At 44.4% G+C, this 20,399-nt stretch overlaps 1 protein-coding gene across 1 annotated transcript in view; it reads right to left on the bottom strand.

The window, feature by feature from the left end:
* Positions 1-20,399, bottom strand: part of CEP192 (centrosomal protein 192) — a 215,417-nt gene that overhangs the window by 142,741 nt on the left and 52,277 nt on the right. The window contains exons 18-20 of the mRNA XM_075124731.1: positions 19,286-19,440; positions 6,854-7,000; positions 6,430-6,574 (exon numbers count right to left, since the gene is read on the bottom strand). Coding sequence (XP_074980832.1) covers positions 6,430-6,574; positions 6,854-7,000; positions 19,286-19,440 — 447 coding nt within the window. The remainder of the gene's footprint in view (positions 1-6,429; positions 6,575-6,853; positions 7,001-19,285; positions 19,441-20,399) is intronic.

The raw sequence follows: 20,399 nt of genomic DNA, 5'->3' as shown, positions 1-20,399 counted from the left end.
AACCCGCGAAGATTGCAGCAGTTATGCCATACCCTGGGCTTTACTGGAAACAAAGGTTCCTGTCTCTAGACATCCAGTGGGTACCAATAACAAAACACCCTCAATAAAGAAGAATGGGAGTGCCGCTGTCTGTCTCAGGAAGGAGAGGCATATGAGCCCAGCTCACACTCCCAGATGAACCCTGAATAGCCCAACCACTGTGGTACTGTGCCAGGTGGTGCCAAGGTCTGGGGACATCACACTAGAGATATCGCTACTAGGGACATGATGATGGATTTACCACTGGACTGCACCATTCAAGACGACACCAGATGCCCTGAGGCTTTAGCCGCCCATTGTACCAAGGCCCGATCAAGACCCAGAGGTTAAGTCCATAACTGGAGCCTGAGGATACACCAGTACTGCCCAAGCTGTGTTGGTACCATTGGGGAGTCCAGCACCAAAAGGCAAAGTAGGTCTTTTCCTGCTGCATAGGCCTCCAGCAGCATTGGTACCAAGAGATTTTTCTGGTGCAGATGATGTTGCATGGAAACAGACAGTACCATGCGTGGAAGTTGGTCTCAACAGCCAGGGCACCAGTACTGGAGTCAACAACTCCTGACGCAAAGAGGTTGGTGCTTCTTTCTTGGCACCAGGAAAGGGGATTATTGCCGAGATTCTGACGCTGTGTCTGGAGGGACACTACTCATAGATACTGAAGAACTCAGTGTGTGCCCCAAGTGAGAAGGTTCAGAAGATGGACACAGAGTGGGCTCTATGAGGAGGTGTCAGTTTCACCTCTGTCCTTTTTTGTTTGGGACTTGAAATCCCTGCAAATTTGGCAGTGGTCTCCAATGCTACCCATGCTGAGGTACTTTAGGCAGCTGGAATGAGGGTCACTCACCAGCACAGATTTCTTGCATCCTACACAAGGCTTAAACCCTGGAGACAAAGGCATAACCTGGTACCAGGCATCGGCCACCTGGTAAATGAGAGAACCAACACTGCGAGAAATAAAGAAAAATAAAGAAAACCTATACTAATTTAATAAATACCACAAACTATTTACTGAAAGAAAATAAAATTCCCTGTAAGGGGAAAAACTCTCAAAAGCAAGACAAAGCACTCTGACTACTAATTAGGGCAGTAAGAAAGAACTGAGGTGAGGTCTGGGGCTGCTCTGCCCTTTAAACCATCATACAGCAGCAGAAGGCAATAGAGGACATGTGTACCACACTGACAGCTACAGCTAAGGGAAAAAAAATCTTTCACTCTGTGGCATTGGATGTGCATACAACTGAAGTGCAATCGACGTGCAGGCACTCAAAGAGCTGGACATTAGATCCATTTACACAGAAAGGAGCTACAAAATTCCTATGAGGACAATATAAAAGATAAACATTTAAGTACTGACAGTAGTGATACTAATTGATTTTTCACAGAAGGAAAGATATTTAATACTAAATAAAGCAAAGGGAGACAATCCATTTTTTCCCCAACTTAGTTTTAGGACATAAGAAAAGAGAAAAAATAAATAGTTACCTTACAGTAACTGTTGTTCAGGATGCTCCTGTCCACACGTATCCTACTGCAGTGGATACATCCTATGCAAATGGACATAGAATCCTTTTGGCCAGCAGCATTTGCAGTAGCTGCACATCCACATTTGCGCCACTTCTAGCGAAGATATACAAGGCAGAGTATCCCAACCACCAGTCAGGACCCTCACCAAAACTATACCGTGCTCTGTGTCAACAGAGGAGGAGGATAGGTTGTGGGATCTATCTGGCCAAAAGCATCTTGAAGAAACAGCTGCTGTAACGTAAATAATGGTCTTCTCTTTTAGTATTTTCTACATGGATCCCATCAATTTACCTCCTAGAGAAGGAAAGTGATAGGAGTCCTATCTAAATAACTGTAGGGCAGCTTGCCAAACTGGGTCTCTTCTACAGGCTGAACAATGAAGTAACGATTAGTGAACGTATGACAAACCCCAAGTAGCTTACCTATAAATTTCTGAAAGAGGGAATCCCATGGCAGCATGCTACTACTGAGGTTACCTGACCTTTAGCAGACTGAAGGGCCAAAATCCATTTGCTGTGGATGTAAGATCTTAACTACAGTTTCTGCTCAGAACTTTTCATACAGACCCAGAGTCCACAGTTTGGCCTGGACCATGGGGGCTGGCTAACAGAGAGCAATACATGGCTAAGAGAAAGCTGGGGTAAACAGATAACCTTCTGTGTTTCAAGTCAGTACGCGGAGTCAGCATAACTCAGAGTGTAACTGGGCATCCTTACCACGAGGTAAAGACACATGAAGCGCTGAGAAAGGCCTCATGGTTACTCCCTAATGCAGGGAGGAGATAGTGGTACAATACCCCTCAGATCCCAGACAGAGTTCGGGGAGAGGCCTAATATGACTGACACGAGTTATGATACCCTCCTCTCTCTCAGATGTATGCCAATCCTAGCCCACAGAAATGCAAGGATAAACTTATAAACAATTGTTATTGTTAAGTACTAATTACTGCTTTTGTGCTTTGAATCTCCAGGAATGTACCTGTTGGTCAACCAGGAGAGCTGCTACCTCATTTTCCTGGACCCCAAAATTTTGATTTAACCTATACACTTTAGACATAGTTTGGGGGTAATTACTTATGTGTCAGCAATATGTTAATTTGAGTCTAGGGTGGAGCCATTATGTAATCTTTTAGACCATTGGCTTATTGTGCTTATCTTGTCTTGCTGCTAGAACCAATCCAGGGGCTTGGGAAAACCCCTAGCTGTCGCTTCTCTCCTCCCAACGAGCACCCAATATAATCTATTGTAATTAACTGTTCTGCAGTGTCTCTGAGCCTAATAAGGAAAGTGACACTCCGCCAGCGCTGTGTGTAATAAACTCCTGTGCTCGACTCTACATGGTGTGGATTAATGTTCCTTCACAGACGACAACCTAACATGAGAGGAGGTTGTTTGTTCAACACATTGGAGACCCTACTACTGTTTGAGACCCACTTCAAGAGTCTGAGAGGAAACAGTTTGCCTCAGATTGATTTTCAAAAAGTCACAAAGCGCCTATTTACAAAATGTCTGTGCTGTTCACAGTCAAAAAGACAATCTAAGAACATTCAGTGTCCGAACATAGCCAATGCAGAACAACTATGAGAATTAGGAACAAAAACACAGGTAAGTATATAAATTGCTAAATAAGAAAAATCTGAAACCACTTCTGGTAAAAGTTTCAGACACAGTATAACAACAACACTGTCCTTGGGAAATATGGTGTATACAGGGCCTCCTACCAACAGCTGGATTTCATACACAGTGAGCCAAATTAATAGCCACCAAAAACACTGCCTTAATGGAAAAGTGGTACAATGAACATGACATAGGTTAAATAAAGAGGTTATATCAATGATAGAAGCACCACATTCAAGTCTTAGATAAGAAAGGACCCATTGACTGGTGGAAACGTATGAAGCAGACCCACCTGAAACCCTAATACAGTGGGGCAGGAAAAACTGAATGACCCTCAAAAGGTGGATGATGTGGTGACAGTAAGTGCACTGCAACAGAGCTAACAGACAGACCTGAGTGCTTCAAAGACAGTAGATTGTCCAAGGTAACAAGGAAAGAGGAATCCATGGGTTGAAGAGATCTTTTAATTGACCACACTGAAAAAAACCTCCACTTAGCTCTGTGTCAGTCTTTTAGAACCCTTCCTGTACTGTGTCAAAATGTCCTTTACTGGCTTGGAACAGCTCCTGTCAACAGCTAGCCAGCTAGTCTTAATGCTGTGAGATACTGAGTTGCCTGGTCCAAATACAACCCTGGTTCTGAGAAATGATGCCTGGAAAGTTTGGAAGTGGGGGAGAGTGTCAGGAGCATCCCACTGGAGTACCGGAACTGATGCACCAATGCCAGAACTATCAGCTGGCCCCTGTCCTGTCATACTTTCCTCAGGATTCTGGGATTTAACAAGATGGGAGGAAACATATAGGAGTTCTCCTCTGACTGAATCAGGAATGTATTTGCCAGAGAACTCAGACTTCTCCCCAGAAGCAAAAATATAGGACACTATGCTACCGAAGTCAACACAAAAAGATCTGTGGTGGTGGGGACCCACCACTCTAGGAAGTTCTGATCAAGGATGGAGTTCCAAGATTCCATTTATAGGTGGCGCAGCCATTTCTGCTGAGCTAATCCACTAAATCGTTTTGGATGCCTGGTAAGTGAAAGACCATTAGGATGAAGATGAAGGATGGACCAATACCACTTCCTGATTTAAGGGAGACAATCTCACTCCATCTGTTTCTGTAACACACTACTGTTCATCAGGATTTGGGTTGTGATGCCCTGCATGAGGGATAACCCTGAATTCTAGTATGATTATGTGCAACGTGCTCCTCCCGGGACCACAGGACCTATACTTAAAGGTTGTCTAGATGCCTCAGCCCTGTTTGAATGAGTCTGTAACAAGGGTTTGAGGGGCGGGGGAGAGAATTAAAACATTACACCATAGCAGACATTTTAAAGGTCTGTCCACCACAGCAGAGATTCCAGCACTTTTGTGGGACCTCTACAGTTAAGTCCATGCTGTGCCTGATCAGCTGGTAAACAGATTTCACCCATCCTTAAAGAGGGTAGAGACTCCTCCTTGCACACAGAGTCACAAAAACATGTGTCACAGCAAACTGAGGCAGACTCTTCACTGAGATTTTTGGCAGAGAAGAGTGGTGTGAAGTGAAATGACAATGCGCAAAACTTTCCTTGAGGAAGGTACGCTTTTACAGCTATGGCATCCACCACTACCCATATAAACTATAAAATGGTTGGGGTGAAGGGTGAAGGTGGATTTTGGCTGTATTAAGCCTCAGGCCTAGCCAGGAGAATAGATGGACAACTATTTGAACCTCCTTTTGTGACCTGCTGCGATCAGTGGCCCCTGAATCAACCTGTTATCAAGATATGGGTACAAGTAAAGGCCTTGTCTCCTCAGGTGAGTTGCTACCACCAAGAGAGATTTGGTAAAAACCCTTGGAGATGTTGACAGTCCAAATGGTCAGATTCTGAACGGATAGTGAAGGTCATTGACCATAAAGAACAGATATTTGTTAGCTGAACGAATGCACACATGGAAGTATCTACAAACTGAAAATTCATGAAAATTCATGGGATCTAAAGTGGGGATTATAGAAGAAAGGATGAACATCGGACGCCTGAAGTGACAAATGAACAGGATAACATCCTCCTTTCTTCTTCTGAATAATGAAGTAATGGGAATAGAATCCCTTGCTGCAGAACTTGAGGCATCATCTCCTCTGCACCCAACAGAAAAAAAAGAGTCCCTCTGAACGCAGCAGGCAATTCTGAGAGGGGTCCCTGAAGAGAGACAGGAGATGGCAGAGGAGTTGACTTGTATGTCCCTTCTAGATAACTTTTAAGACTCATTGGTCAGTAGTAACTGCACTCTGTGCAGCCTCAAAAAAAGAAAGGAGTTGCCAAAAGGACGAAAGAAAAGGAAATGATCCCCAAAAATCAGTCCACTGTCTTGACAGCAGCATCAAACCGGACATCTTTGGCCAGATGAACATTGTATCCTTCATCGGATCAGCCTAATAGTCCTTCACTTATCAGGCATCCAAAATGATTTAGTGGATTAGCTCAGCAGAAATGGCTGCTCCACCTATGAATGGACTCTGTTCTGATCCAAAGCCCATTAAGTTAACAGGAGTGTTTTGAATCAGGCCCTAAAACAAGAGAGTTATGGAAGGGATATAATTCCTCAGATTCAGGATCTGAATGTTCTTAAATTGCTAACTAAAAACTTTGCCAGACAAGATTGAGGTGAGGGATAGGAACTGAACTATTGAGAGCTAACCTTAAGAAAATGTGTATTTTGTGCTTTTTTACCCCCATCTCCTTCCCAGCAAGAATGCCCAGCACCAATTGAATTCCAAAACCTTCTATATAACTTGATTTCTTGGATGAACAACCTTTAAGAGTGCTCTATCACTGTCCCAGTTTGCTAAGTTTACTCATTGTGGGCTTTGTTTTCCCCAGCCTCAAAAAGTGGATGGACACAGCTGAGTACTTAGTCACCAGAGAAGTTCTGGAACCATAACTGTTTATCATTTTAAATTAGTAAAAATACTGTTTTGGGAAGATTCTAAATTACAAGACACATGGAGTAACATTGAGGTCAATCCATTTTTATTTTGATTTAGGTAGTCACACTAATTTTCTGTATTCATTTTTCGGGGAGAGTTGCCTAGCCTTTTTTTTTTTTTTTTTTTTTTTTTTAAAGGAGGTTGAAAAGGAAGTGCAATCTCAACTATATTTTAGTGTCTTCCCTGTGACAAAGTTTTCAAGTAGCGCGCATTAGCAATTTATGAACATAAGCTCCAAACTTACCAAAAAGAAGTACACAACTATGAAATACACATACCTGTTACCGATAAACCAATAACCTGATCCTCTGCAGACTGACTGTATTCTATTTTGGAATTATTGGCGACTGTTCCATCAGAAATCTCATCAGAATTACTGCCTTCTAGTCCAGGTCTAAAACTTGGCTTGTCAGTTTCGCTTATCTGTTGAAGAAATAGGTGCAGAGCTACAACAGGTACATCTACAGAGTTGTTCAAGTTAACAGTAAACCATTTACAAAACAACATCTGTTGTGCAAATATTTAAGATTAAGAGTTATTCAATTTTAATAAACTTTCTGATGAGGAAAAGTACTATCCCTCTGTTAGCTTAGTCACTTATCAGCTTTCAAACTTACTTTCAGACTTCGGTTCCAAAGGAGGTTATTTAGATACCAAAGAAGACAGTTTAATAAGATTTAGTCGTCAAACAGTTGTACATACCAGTTGTCTTACCATTTTTGGCAAGAAGAATGGTTCTCTTTGTACATGATATCCAGCTTCCTCCAATTCATGTGAATCTTCATCACTAGCAGTTGCAGAATCCATTCCTGAGGCAGCTTGGTGAATGTGAGGCACTTGGAAATTCTCCTAACACATTAACATTTAGAATTCAGCTCTAGTAACAACATTTGATTATTCTTAAACAGTCACTGCCTCCATAATATTGAATTGTGTGAATCAAAGTACCTCCTTTGACCAGAAGTACACTGTTCACTTTCGTGTTATAATCCCCGATGATAATCTGATATTACAACTACAATAGTTTCTGCAGACAAATATTACAAGATTCTTTAGCTAAGGGTCTTGCAGATTAATGTGGTAAATATTACAAAAATACTGTGCAAAAAACAAACATGCATTTCCTTAAACTTTAGAAAAGCAGTGGAACAAGGCTTGGTAGATCAGCAAGGTTTTTGCTTGTCTGCTAATTGAGTTTCTTCAAATATTCTCATTCCATCCTCACAGAACCCTAAGTAGAGCTATTTAACAGTAATGTCATTCTAAATGCTGAATCAGCAAGTGCAGCAACATTCAACATAATGAAACATGAAATAAGGCCAGTTGACTGTTCTGTAGTTACTGTAAGGTAGTGTGCACACCCTTCCCTGGAGCAGCCTTTAATTCCCCCAAGAAGGGATTTCTCTTTCTGGGGGTAGAGAGATGTCCAAAATACTGCCTTAAACAACATGAAGATGTGCACTTGGAGACTGTAATGGCCTTCCTGTGCCCCCCAATATACTGAACAAATGATTCAAAGCCTTTTAGAATATGAAAATGTTCTTAAGTTACTTCAAAGACCTTTAAATATCAAGCCAAGGTAAATGTGGAAAAATGGAATGGGAGACTTTGTCCAAGATGAAAATGGAAAGAATAGGAAACAGGCTTAACCACTACTATGAGACAAGAGACGTTGTAGGGACTGTTAAATTCAAAACTAAGGTCATAAAGGCAAGTAATTTGTGGGTAATAGGTAGTTTCAGAGGAAGGATAGCTTCCTGTAAGGGAAATTTTCCTCTGCATTCAGAAAAATCAGACAAGCCCTGATTGAATGGCATACAGTCCCCAGAGACTCCTGGGATTAGAAGTGATAGTTATTTTACCATTTTTAGGTAAGCTGTATTGAACAGGAGCTGCCTACACCTGTTCTACACTCAAAACACTAAGCTTTCTCCCCAGAAACAACTGCACACTTGTTAAATGTTACAGCCCCTCACCCTTATAGGATTCCATTTAACATTGTACTTCCACTAACCTGTCACTCACAGACTGCTCTCATGCCACACCTCACTGCTGACAATCCCATTAGCAAGGCCAGCTCTGTGCCACACTATTGACACAAAGGACCCTTGAGCTCTCCCCAGCTTCTGTGAAGCTTTCAAGGCTACAAACACTCTTGTGCCTCTATGCATGCTCAACATACTCAGTTTAGTTCAAAAGTGTTAGGTGTGCTTAAACTTTTGCTAATCATGTGAATTTTGCTTCTCCAAAGGGCTACTAGGTGGCATGCAGTCTTAGGGGGCAACTCTCAAGCAACTGAGACTCTGATGCAATGATCACAGCTCTGGTTTGAATCTTATCTTGTTAAAAAAAATATGTTGGTAAAAACCATGAGCCTTCAAAAAAGCCTTTTTTTTTTCGGGAGGCTGTATCTTCGGAATCCCCTGATGAAATTATTTGGATCATTACCTCTATCCTGCAGGCCCCATGGGGCACATCAAATTTCAAGGCAATTCAAGCAACCATGTAGATTTTAAAGGACCTAGGAATTGAGCTTTAAACGGAAAGCTGGTCTGAACCTTAACTACAGTAGAGTTGGCAGTCCACTATAAATTTGCTTAGTCACAGTTGAAGAGCTCCTTCTTCCAGAAGTCTTCAGAGGACCCTGAACCCTTAGCCTGAAAAATATCTCACTATCTTGAAACAGGCATTTGGGATGGGATGAGGAATTTGTAGAGAAGACTATAATAGACAGAAAAATGGTTACACCTCTCTCTAAACTGAGTCTCTAAATCCTAGTCAAGACAATGCCTCAAAAAGGTATGATGTTAGATCACCTTAGCTAGCTTGGTCAATCTAAAAATCTATTTAAAACACTGCTATAGCCAACGCAAGTTGTACTTCTGCACATGCCGAACTGGCAAGTTGGCTTCAATTTGTCCAGTTTAGCTAAATTAAAAACTTGCCCTGTTCTCAGTAACATTTCAGAATGCATTAGATCAAGCTAACCAAGATGATCCAATTTCATATATTCATATCCTAGTATAAAAATTAAGCCTTTAAGGACTTCGTCCTGGGCTGTTCAGAAATGTAGTCCTTTCATTTAAGCAAAGGACTTTGTTTTGAGGAAGTCTTAATTCTTGGTCCATATTGCAAAGGCAAATTTAGAAGGCTCAGACAGTCTGGTGGAAAGGCTTATCTTCTACTAACATCACTTTTTTGCAAAAGTCAGAGAACAACCCCTTCCCCAATTATAAGCTCCAAGCCATCCCACAGGAGAAAAAAAGACCTAGACATGGATGCTTATAGTTTTGTTCTTTAGGAGACACAGCAGCAGTAACAGAACTGAACCCACAGGCTTCTCTGCCACTAGTGCCCACCAGTGGTAAGAAGAATGCTAGGAAAATGCACAAAAGGAGAGAGGAAGGAATGATATAAAAGAAAAAAATGTGAACAAAGCAAAGCCTACACTCCAAGACAGTGCCCTACCCTGTTGGAAATGACATGCTTATGTCTCACCAGTTATCCCAACCTATTTCCCATAACCCTGAAAGGCTGTGTCTACACCACTGTCACTTATGTCAGTATAACTTACGTCACTCAGGGGTGTGAATAAGCCACCCCCCAAGCGACATAAAAGTTACACTGACCTAAGTTGTCAAGGCTGAATCCCCACTCTGTCACTTTGAGTACAGAAGGTGGAGGCCTGCAAAAATTTTAAGAATTAATACTTGCCACTCCAGGCTTGTATTAAACTCCCAAGGTTACAGCTTTTCTCTGACCTTGGCTTGGTAACTCTGCCACCACCCAAACGCAAAAAACCCACTTGGATCCAGGAAGCAGCACTTGGGAATTCCTCCTTATGGGGTACCCTCAAGCCCTTTCTCACACACTCCCTCTGAGGAAGAGCTGAGAAAGAAAACAAAGGAAAAAGACGGCTACTCACCTTTGTAACTGTTGTTCTTTGAGATGTGTTGCTCATATCTATTCCAGTCAGGTATGCACGCGCACTGCGTGCACAGCTGTCAAAAGTTTCTGCCCTAGCAGCTACCCATCGGGCTTGCGATGGAGCCCTGGAGTGGCACCAGTATGGTGCTCTATATACGACCCGACCCCCCTTCAGTTTCTTCTTGCCGGCTACTCCGACAGAGGGGAAGGTGTGGGGAATGGAATAGGTATGAGAAACACATCTTGAAGAACAACAGTTACAAAGGTGAGTAACCGCCTTTTCTTCTTCTTCGAGTGCTTGCTCATATCGATTCCAGTTAGGTGACTCCCAAGCCTTACCTAGGAGGTGGGGTCAGAATCGAGAAATTGCTGACCGTAGTACCGCTCTACCGAAGACTGCATCATTTCTGAATTGGTGAACGATGGCGTAGTGAGACGTGAAAGTACACACAGAAGACCATGTTGCAGCCCTGCAGATTTCCTGGAGAGGTATTTGGGCTAGAAAGGCTGCCGACGAGGCCTGTGCCCTCGTGGAATGAGCTGTAATAGCAAGTGGAGGAACTTCTGCCAAGTCATAACAGGTGATCCAGGCGGAGATCTGCTGGGAAGAGAACGGTAATCCCTTCATCTGTTCTGCTATTGCAAACAAACAACTGAGTTGTCTTTCGGAACGGCCTTGTTCACTCGATGTAGAAAGTGAGCGCTCTCCTGACATCCAGCGAGTGCAGTTTTTGTTCCTGAGATCTGTTGTGCAGCTTTGGGTAAAAGACAGGCAGGAATATGTCCTGGCTAATATGAAAACGGGACACCACCTTGAGAAGGAAAGCTGGATGAGGTCTTGTCTTTATGAAAAATCATGTACGGGGGCTTTGAGATGAGGGCCCGCAGCTCAGACACATGATGGACCGAGGTGATAGCCACCAGAAAAGCTCTTTTCCAATAGAGGTAAAGGAGTGGACAGGAAGCTATGGGCTCAAAGGGAGGATCCATGAGTGGGAGAGGACTAGGTTAAGGTCCCAAGCCAGGATGGGGTGCTTTATCGGGGGATGTATCAAGAAACATCCCACAATGGGATTAGCGAACACTGAACAACCAGAATCGCCTGGATGAGAGGCCAAGAAGTGGACTTTTGAGAGAACCAAAATACAAGACGCTGGTCCTTTAGGTACATGAGATAAGCCCCCGTTCCTTCTATACTGGACTGGGATGGGAGAACCTGCCTATGAGCACACCTATGAGCTGGAGAATCTTTTCTGTTTCACCCTGTATGTGGCCCTAGTAGACGGTGTGCAGCTTTCCAGAAGTACCTGCCTGATCCGAGCAGGCAAGCTCTGTCTGATTTAGCCACGGATTCTCCAGGCCGTGAGATGGAGGGACTGAAGGTCTGGGTGAAGCAGGAGACCATGGTCCTGCGTAATGAGGTCGGAAAGGAGTGGTAGCCGTATCGGCGGTTGGACCAATAAGTCCATGAGGGTGGGGGTACCAGTACTGGCAAGGCCAAGCTGGGGCCACCAAAATAATGTCTGCCTTGTCCCTGAGGATTTTGAGGAGCACTTTGTGGATCAGTGGAAATGGCGGGAAGGCATACAGCAGCTGCCCATTCCATGGGATCATGAATGCATCTGCTATCGAGCCTGGACTGAGACTCCTGAAGGAGCAAACGGTTGGGCACTTCCTGTTGGCCCTTGGGGCAAACACGTCAATTTGGGGAAACCCCTAACTGCAGAAGATGAAATGGCAGATCGACCACTCATGTGTGAAGAAGCATCTGCTCAGTCTGTCCACCAGCACGTTCTGAGTGCCTAGCAGCTAGGAAACCTGGAGAAAAATAGAGTTGGCTAAGCAAAATTCCCATAGTAGGAAGGCTTTCTGACAGAGAGGAGACTAGCGGGCTCCACCTTGCTTGTTTATATAAAACATAGCTGTGGTGTTGTCCATCATCACCGCTATGCAGTGGCCCTGCAAATGAGGCAAGAATGCCTGGCAGGGTAGGCAGATCACCCTGAGTTCTTTAATGTTGATATTTAGGGTCAGTTCCTCTACTTGCCACAAGCCCCAAGTTGTTAAGCTCCCGAAATGCACTCCCCAGCCCAACACGGAAGCTTCTGTAACTCAGGTCAGGGTGGGTTGGGGGGTGGAAAAAACTCCAGCGCCTACTGCGTGAGGATTCAGCCACCACTGTAGCCAATCGAGGGTATGCCGAGGGATAATTAACACTGTGTCCAGACTGTTGCAGCCCAGGCGATTCACTGACGTGAGCCATACTTGCAAGGGTCTGAGTGACAGCCTGGCGTGTTGAACCACGTATGTACAGGCCGCCATATGGCTTAGCAGGCTGAGACTGCCTCGCTGTAGTGGTGGGAAAGCTGGAAAGGCTGATTATTTGTGAGGGGGACAGGTGGTGCAACTCTGGCAGGAATGCTCTCACTTGAGTCATGTCCAGGACAGCTCAAATGAACTCTATTCTTTGAGTTGGAGTGAGCACAGATTTGCTGATACCGATTATGAGACCTAGTTGGGAGAATGTGTCTCTGACTATATTCACCTGTTTCTCCACCTGCTGACAGGAGCAGCCACAGAGGAGCCAGTCATGTCTGTGGCGGCGACAGAAAAAAGCTGCTACAACTGCCATGCACTTGGTGAAGACACAAGGTGCTGTGGAAGGACTGTGAACTGGCAGTGCATCTTGTTCGCTACGAAGCGAAGGAACCGTCTGTGAGCGGGCGTGATGGATATGTGAAAATAGGCGTCCTTCATATCGAGGGTGGCGTACCAGTCTCCCGGGTCTAGGGAAGGGATGATTGTGCTCAGGGAGACCATGCAGAACTTTAAGCTGACTATGAACTTGTTGAGTTTTCGCAGGTCCAGAATGGGCCTGAGGCCCCCTTCGCTTTGGGAACGAGGAAGTATCGGGAGTTTGCCATATGGACTTTGCATTGGACTGGATGGTCTTTATGAGGAGTAAAGCTACCCTAGAGGGACCCTCTGGTGCCAAGATGTCCACCACTGGATCCTCCTGTTCTACCACTTCCTCCACCTTAGGGATACTTGACAGAGGAGGTCCTGCAGCACCCTGTAATCCATGGGTGGTGACCCAGATGTTGAGGTGCCTGCCACTGCCTCATCGGGGACGACGATGAGGAAACCGCCAGCAGGGTCGCTCCATAGTGACCACTTGTTCCTTAAGGGTTGGGTCCTCATGGGTACTGGGTGCAGCCGTGGTCGGTGAATGTGGTGCTGGAGCCGGGTTTTGCAAAAGATCCTGGGGTGGGCAGCTCAGAGTTGCCTCTGGGAGGCAAGGTCCTGATTGGGGTGGTGGAAGGATTCCGGGTGGGACGCCCTGGGACTGATGGTACGTCCATGGGATCCAAAACTGCCATTGTGGTGGCCATTGGGGTGCTGAAGTCCTCCACTGGGGTCCTGCCTTAAGCTCCCCGCTGATCTGGGTGCCTCAGATGCCCCCGATGTCCTGCCTGAGCAAAAGGACAACCTTGAGTGGGACAGCCAAGGGGGAGTGGCGCAAGACTGCACCGGAGATGCACCCTCCTGAGAGGGCGAGTGGCGGCTGTCCGATGGACGGGATGGGTGCCGTGAGCCGTAGTCATGCCACAATGTAGAGTGGTGCCGCAGTGTGGAACAATGCTGCGATCAAGAATGGTGCCGCAATGTACAGCGGTGCCAGTCAGCCATGCGATGCCTGGAAGCTGAGCGGCGTGCAGACTGGGGCCGGTGCCAGGAGTGGTGCTGTGAGGTCACAGAACAAGACCTGGATCTCGAATGGGACCATGACCTGTATGCTGACGACCACCTCGACCAGCGCCAGGACTTAGAGCATATGGTTGATGGGGAGATGGTTGGGAGATGTCCAGGTAATCTCCAAGCCAGATTTTAACATCGAGAGAGAAAAAAAGGAAGAAAGAAAGGATACAGCCATGGGTAGGAGAATGTATATAAGGAGGAAGGGTAGTGTACATACCAGTCTAATAGGTGATGCTGGCAGTAGAATGTCTGTGTCTAATTGGGTGAAGAATGTGAGCGAGGCCAAACAGCAAAAATTAAGGTGTTTGTACACTAATGTGAGGAGCTTAGGTAACAAAATGGAGGAACTAGAGCTACTGGTGCAGGAAGCAAAACCAGATATTATAGGGATAACAGAAACATGGTGGAATAGTAGTTATGACTGGACACAGGTATTGAAGGGTATGTGCTGTTCAGGAAACACAGAAATAAAGGCAAAGGTGGTAGAGTAGCACTGTATATCAATGATGAGGTAGACTGTAAAGAAATAAAAGTGATGGAATGGATAAGAAAGTCTGTCTGGGCAAAAATCACATTGGGGAAGAAAAAGATACTAAAGCCTCCCCTGGGAAAGTGCTTGGGGTGTGCTATAGACTGCCGGGATCCGATCTGGATATGGAGAGAGCCCTCTTTAATGTTTTTGAATTAAGCAAATACTAATGGGAATTGTGTGATCATGGGAGAATAACTTCCCAGATATAGACTAGAGGACGAGTGCTAGTAATAATAATAGGGCTCAGATTTTCCTGGATGCAACAGCTGATGGATTCCTTCACCACGTAGTTGCTGAACCGACAAGAGGGGATGTCATTTTAGATTTGGTTTTGGTGAGTAGTGAGAACCTCACAGAAGAAATGGTTGTAGGGGACAACCTTGGTTCGAGCGATCATGCGCTAGTTCAGTTTAAACTAAATGGAAGGATAAACAAAAATAGATCTGTGACTAGGGTTTTTGATTTCAAAAGAGCTAACTTTAAAAATTAAGGAAATTAATTAGGGAAGTGGATTGGACTGAAGAACTTGTAGATCTAAAGGCGGAGGAGACCTGGAATTACTTCAGGTCAAAGTTGCAGAAACTATCAGAAGCCTGCAACTCAAGAAAGAGGAAAAAATTCATAGGCAGGAATTGTAGACCAAGATGGATGAGCAAGCACCTTGGAAAGGTGATTAAGAAAAAGCAGAAAGCCTACAAGGAGTGGAAGACGGGAGGGATTAGCAAGGAAAGCTACCTTATTGATATCAGAACATCTTAACGGGACTAAATTGGGGGGGCCCAGATAATCTTCATCCAAGAATATTAAAAGAACTGGCACATGAAATTGCAAGTCCATTAGCAAAAAAATTTTAATCACTCTTTAAACTCAGGGGTTGTACCATATGACTGGAGAATTGCTAACATTGTTCCTATTTTTAAGAAAGGTAAAAAAAAGTGACCTGGGTAACTACAGGCCTGTTAGTTTGACAGCTGTAGGATGCAAGGTCTTGGAAAAATTTTTGAAGGAGAAAGTAGTTAAGGACATTGAGGTCAATGGTAATTGGGACAAAATACAACATGGTTTTACAAAAGGTAGATCGTGTCAAACCAACCTGATCTCCTTCTTTGAGAAAGTAACAGATTTTTTAGACAAAGGAAACGATGTGGATCTAGTTTACCTCAATTTCAGTAAGGCATTTGATATGGTTCCACATGGGGAATTATTAGCTAAATTGGAAAAGATGGGGATCAATATGAAAATTGAAAGGTGGATAAGGAATTGGTTAAAGGGGAGACTACAACGGGTCACACCGAAAGGTGAACTGTCAGACTGGAAGGAGGTTACTAGTGGAGTTCCTCAGGGATCGGCTTTGGGACCAATCTTTTTATTACTGACCTTGGCACAAAAAGTGGGAATGTGCTAATAAAGTTTGCGGATAACACAAAGCTGGGAGGTATTGCCAATACAGAGAAGGATCGGGATATCATACAGGAAGATCTGGATGACCTTGTAAACTGGAGTAATAGTAATAGGATGAAATTTAATAGTGAAAAGTGCAAGGTCATGCATTTAGGGATTAACAACAAGAATTCTGTTATAAACTGGGGACGCATAACTTGGAAGTAACAGAGGAGGAGAAGGACCTCCGAGTATTGGTTGATCACAGGATGACTGAGCCGCCAATGCGATATGGCCGTGCAAAAACCTAATGCGATTTTGGGATGCATCAGGCGAGGTATTTCAAGTAGAGATAAGGAGGTGTCAGTACCGTTATACAAGGCACTGGTAAGACCTCATCTAGAATAGCGGGTGCAGTTCTGGTCTCCCATGTTTAAGAAAGATGAATTCAAACCGGAACAGGCACAGAGAAGGGCTACTAGGATGATCCGAGGAATGGAAAACCTGTCTTATGAAAGGAGACTCAAAGAGCTTGGCTTCTTTAGCCTAAACCAAAGAAGGCTGAGAGGAGACAGGATTGCTCTCTATAAATATATCAGAGGAATAAATACCACGGAGGGAGAAGAATTATTTAAGCTCAGTAGCAACGTAGACATGAGAACAAATGGATATCAACTGGCCATCAGGAAGTTTACACTTCAAATTAGACGAAGGTTTCTAACCATCAGAGGAGTAGAGTTCTGGAACAGCCTTTCAAGGGAAGCAGTGGGGCAAAAGACATATCTGGCTTCAAGAGAAAAGTTGATAAGTTTATGGAAGGGATCATATGATGGGATAGCCTAATGTTGGCAATTAAACTGATCTTCGACTATTAGCAGTGGATATGCCCAATGGCCTGTGATGGGATGTTCAATGTGGTGGGATCCGAGTTATTATAGAGAATTCTTTCCAGGGTGTCTGGCTGGTGAGTCTTGCCCACATGCTCAGGGTTTAGCTGATTGCCATATTTGGGGTCGGGAAGGAAGTTTCCTCCAGGGCAAATTGGCAGAGGTCCTGGGGGGGGGTTTCGTCTTCCTCCGCAGCGTAAGGCACGGGTCACTTGCTGGAGGATTCTCTGCACCTTGAAGTCTTTAAACCACGATTTGAGGACTTCAATAGCTCAGACATAGGTTAGAGGTTTGTTACAGGAGTGGGTGGGTGAGATTCTGTGGCCTGCGTTGCTCAGGAGATCAGACTAGATGATCATAATGGTCCCTTCTGACCTCAATGTCTATGGTTCTATGAACATGGCAGGCTTGCCTCTGGATGGTGCCATGCTCCGAGCGAGTGGAGACTTGTCCCTCATAGTTGGAGACTTAGGTGCTGCCATCTCAATGAGGTCCCTAGTGGCTTCAAAGGTTTCCAGGGTGGAAGGCATCGTAACTTCCCCCACATGCAGCCATTGGGAGTCCAGGAAAATAGGACTCTCTGGAGAGATGGGACCCGCGCTGGCTGTATGCGGCCCGATGGTCTGCCAGCCATAGGCCTGTCCCCTGCACTGTTCGCTTCCAGGGGTACAGTTGTGGTAACAACCCGAGGGGAGTATTTCCCCTTTGCCTGTTTCTTGCAGGCAGCCGGGGAATGAAAGCGGTGCCAGCAAGAACGCTTCTGGAGCCTGGGGGAAGCAGCGGCTCCTGGGTTGGCGCGCCGGGTCCTTTCTCGGCACCATAGATGGGACTGAAGGGGGAGTGCTCTTCACCGAGGCACTCGGGGCCAGGTCCTGCTGAGGATGGAGGACTGACTCCATTAGGAGTTGCTTCAGAGGAATGCCCCTCTCCTTCCTGGTGCGAGGTTTGAAAGCCTTGCAGATCTTACACTTGTCCAACCGGTGGGCTTCTCCCAGATAACACAGATAGGAGTCGTGGGGGTCACCCATGGGCATAGGCTTCGCACAGCAACTACAGAGTTTGAAGCCCTGAGACGCATGCCCTGAATCCCCAGTGGGGCGTGTGCTGGATGCTAAATATGCCAACCTGCTAAATAGCAAGACTAACCACTAACGATTAACAATTAAAGAGAACTATTTACAGAAGATAACAGAGGAGCTAGGGATTAGTCGGACACTTGCAAAGCAAGAAGCCACTGTTCCAACAACCGTCACTGGCGGTAAGAAGGAACTGAAGGGGGGGTCGGGCCGGCAGGTTGTACATAGAGCGCCATACTGGCACCACTTCAGGGGGGTCCATAGCCGGCCCAACAGGTAGCTGCGAGGCAAAAACTTCCGACAGCCGTGCACGCGGCGCACTCACACACACAACTGGAATTGAGATGAGCAAGCACTCAAAGAAGAATTAGCTGTTGCTACCAGCAAATCAAACAACATGCACAAGCCTCTTAGGAAAATCCAATCCTGTTCTTAAAAAAGGTAAATTTTATTAAAAACAAAAAGGAAGAAAATACATCTGGAACTTAGGCTTTTGCTCTATTTTAAAAGAGCAATTCCAAAAATTAAGCACCCAAAATAGCTTTCTTTGGAGTTAGCTTAAACGTTACAAGCAAACAAAAACACTCGGGGTTAGCACAAAGGAGTTCACAATCCTTAAAAAACAAACAGAAATAAACCTAATCGCGTCTTCCGAAACATTCCTAATTTACTTACATATTTGGGTTGTTAAAATTAGTTCTAGATATGATCTGATTATTTTCATATCTGGTTTAAACTTTACACAGCATTCCTGCTACCCTGTCTCTTCAGCCCAGAGAGAACAACAGACAAAGGGAAAAGTTTCTTTCCCAATTTTAAGAAGTTCTAGCCTTCCCATTGGCTCTTTTGGTCAGGTACCCACGCTTTTTTTTTTTTTTTTTTAAACCTGCGGGAGTTTTTAACCCTTTACAGGTAAAGCAAGTAGAGAACAGCTTCCAAGAAAGATCTCTCAGCTAACTGGCTGGCTGTCCAAAGGGAGCTACCCCACCCCTCCCCTCCCCACACTTCATTTATCACACAAGCTCCAAAGTGGACAGCGCTATGTCAGCAGGAGAGCTTCTCCCATTGACTCAGCAGCTACACTAGAGAACTACAGTGGCACAGCTGCATTGGTACAGCTGCGCTGCTGTAAGCTCTCTAGTGTAGCCATGGCCTGAGTGAACTCCCCTTCCCTGCCACAATCCTGTACATAGAGGAACTAGTATAACTGACTACTGCATCTGCTCTTAGCTCTATGCACTAGGAAGAGAAAGCAAGCAAGCGAAGCAGGAGAGTCTGACTAGCAGGCTGCTTGCCCCTTTTGTATCTTTTTCTCTTGAAGGGAAACCTAAATGGAGGCGGACACAAGACAAATTTAGAACAAAACTATTAATTTATATTTTTGTATTAGGCCTTTACATTAATATACTGAAGACAAATCCTCCTTTTACTGAAGGACTATTTCTGAAAAAGTCTGGTCTGCTGGAAGAGGTGAAAACCTAACATGTGCTAAAAAGAGCACTAACAGTCAATTACCACACAGATTAAAAAAGCCTTTAAGCATATGGAGCCTGGAATTATGCCTTTGGCTTACCTGTTTTAATCTATTTTCAGACAGCTTCAATGCTGTACTATATTCTGAAAGTTCCTGTCTTTCACAATCACCTCTTGGCACTTCTGGTGGCACCAGCTGCTTGAAATAGGCTTCCAGTTGGTTGTCACAGAACTCTTCATCATCAATATCGTCATCTATTGATATAGAGAAAATGCATTTAAAGTTTGCATTGCTATAGATATATTAAAGGAGAGCGCGCGCACGCGATAAAAATTACCCCTATTACCATAGCATCAGTGCACCTCATAATACCCAATGTACTGAAAATCACAACACCATAATGAGGCAGGGAATTATTATTGTCCCCATGTTATCAACAGAGAACTGAGGCAGAGAGACTATGACTTACCCAAATGTTACACAAGAAAACTGGTGAAGCAAGCAACTGGACCTGGATCTGCAAAGTACAGCTAATCAGGATTTTTTTTTTTTTTTGATAAAATGTCTTTTCATTGAAAAATGCCAATTACTCAAAACAAAAATTTTGCAGGAAGGGACTGGTTATCAGATTCTCAACTCAAAAAATTTGAAAAAAGTTTCAAAGTTGTTTCAACAAGATGTTTTAACATTTTCTAAACAAAATGAATTATAAACTTTTACAGTATTTTGAAATGTAAGCTAATTATAGTACAAAGCCTTTTTTTTAAATAAAAATGGTCAAAATAGAAACCTAGTAAAGTTGATCAACAGCCGCACATCTGTCAATTTAAGAGACTGTTTTCCTATCTCATAAAAATTTTGGAAATTCTTCCTATTCCTGAATCAGGATGAAAAATTAAAGTTTCAAATGCTCTCACAAACCAAAAAGCCTATGCTAAGGAGTTGTTTAGTTCCAGTATAGACGTTTGGGCTTGAGCTGGAACCTGGGCTCTAGGACCCTGCAAGATGGAAAGGTCTCAGAACTTGGGCTGCAGCCCGAGCCTGAATGGCTACACTGCAATTAAACAGCCCAAGCCCCGTAAGCCTGAGTCAGCTGGCACAGGCCAGCCATAGGTGTGTAATTGCAGTGCAGACATACCCTAAGAGACCCACACCCTTTACACTTGGGTGGTCTCCTACTAGAAAACTGATAATATAGTCTGCTACTCTAACT

This window comes from Caretta caretta, chromosome 2 (genome assembly GCF_965140235.1).
Source record: "Caretta caretta isolate rCarCar2 chromosome 2, rCarCar1.hap1, whole genome shotgun sequence".
Taxonomy (NCBI): domain Eukaryota; kingdom Metazoa; phylum Chordata; order Testudines; family Cheloniidae; genus Caretta; species Caretta caretta.
The sequence above is the reverse complement of the archived record's forward strand: the minus strand, read 5'-3'. Positions and strand labels throughout refer to the sequence as shown.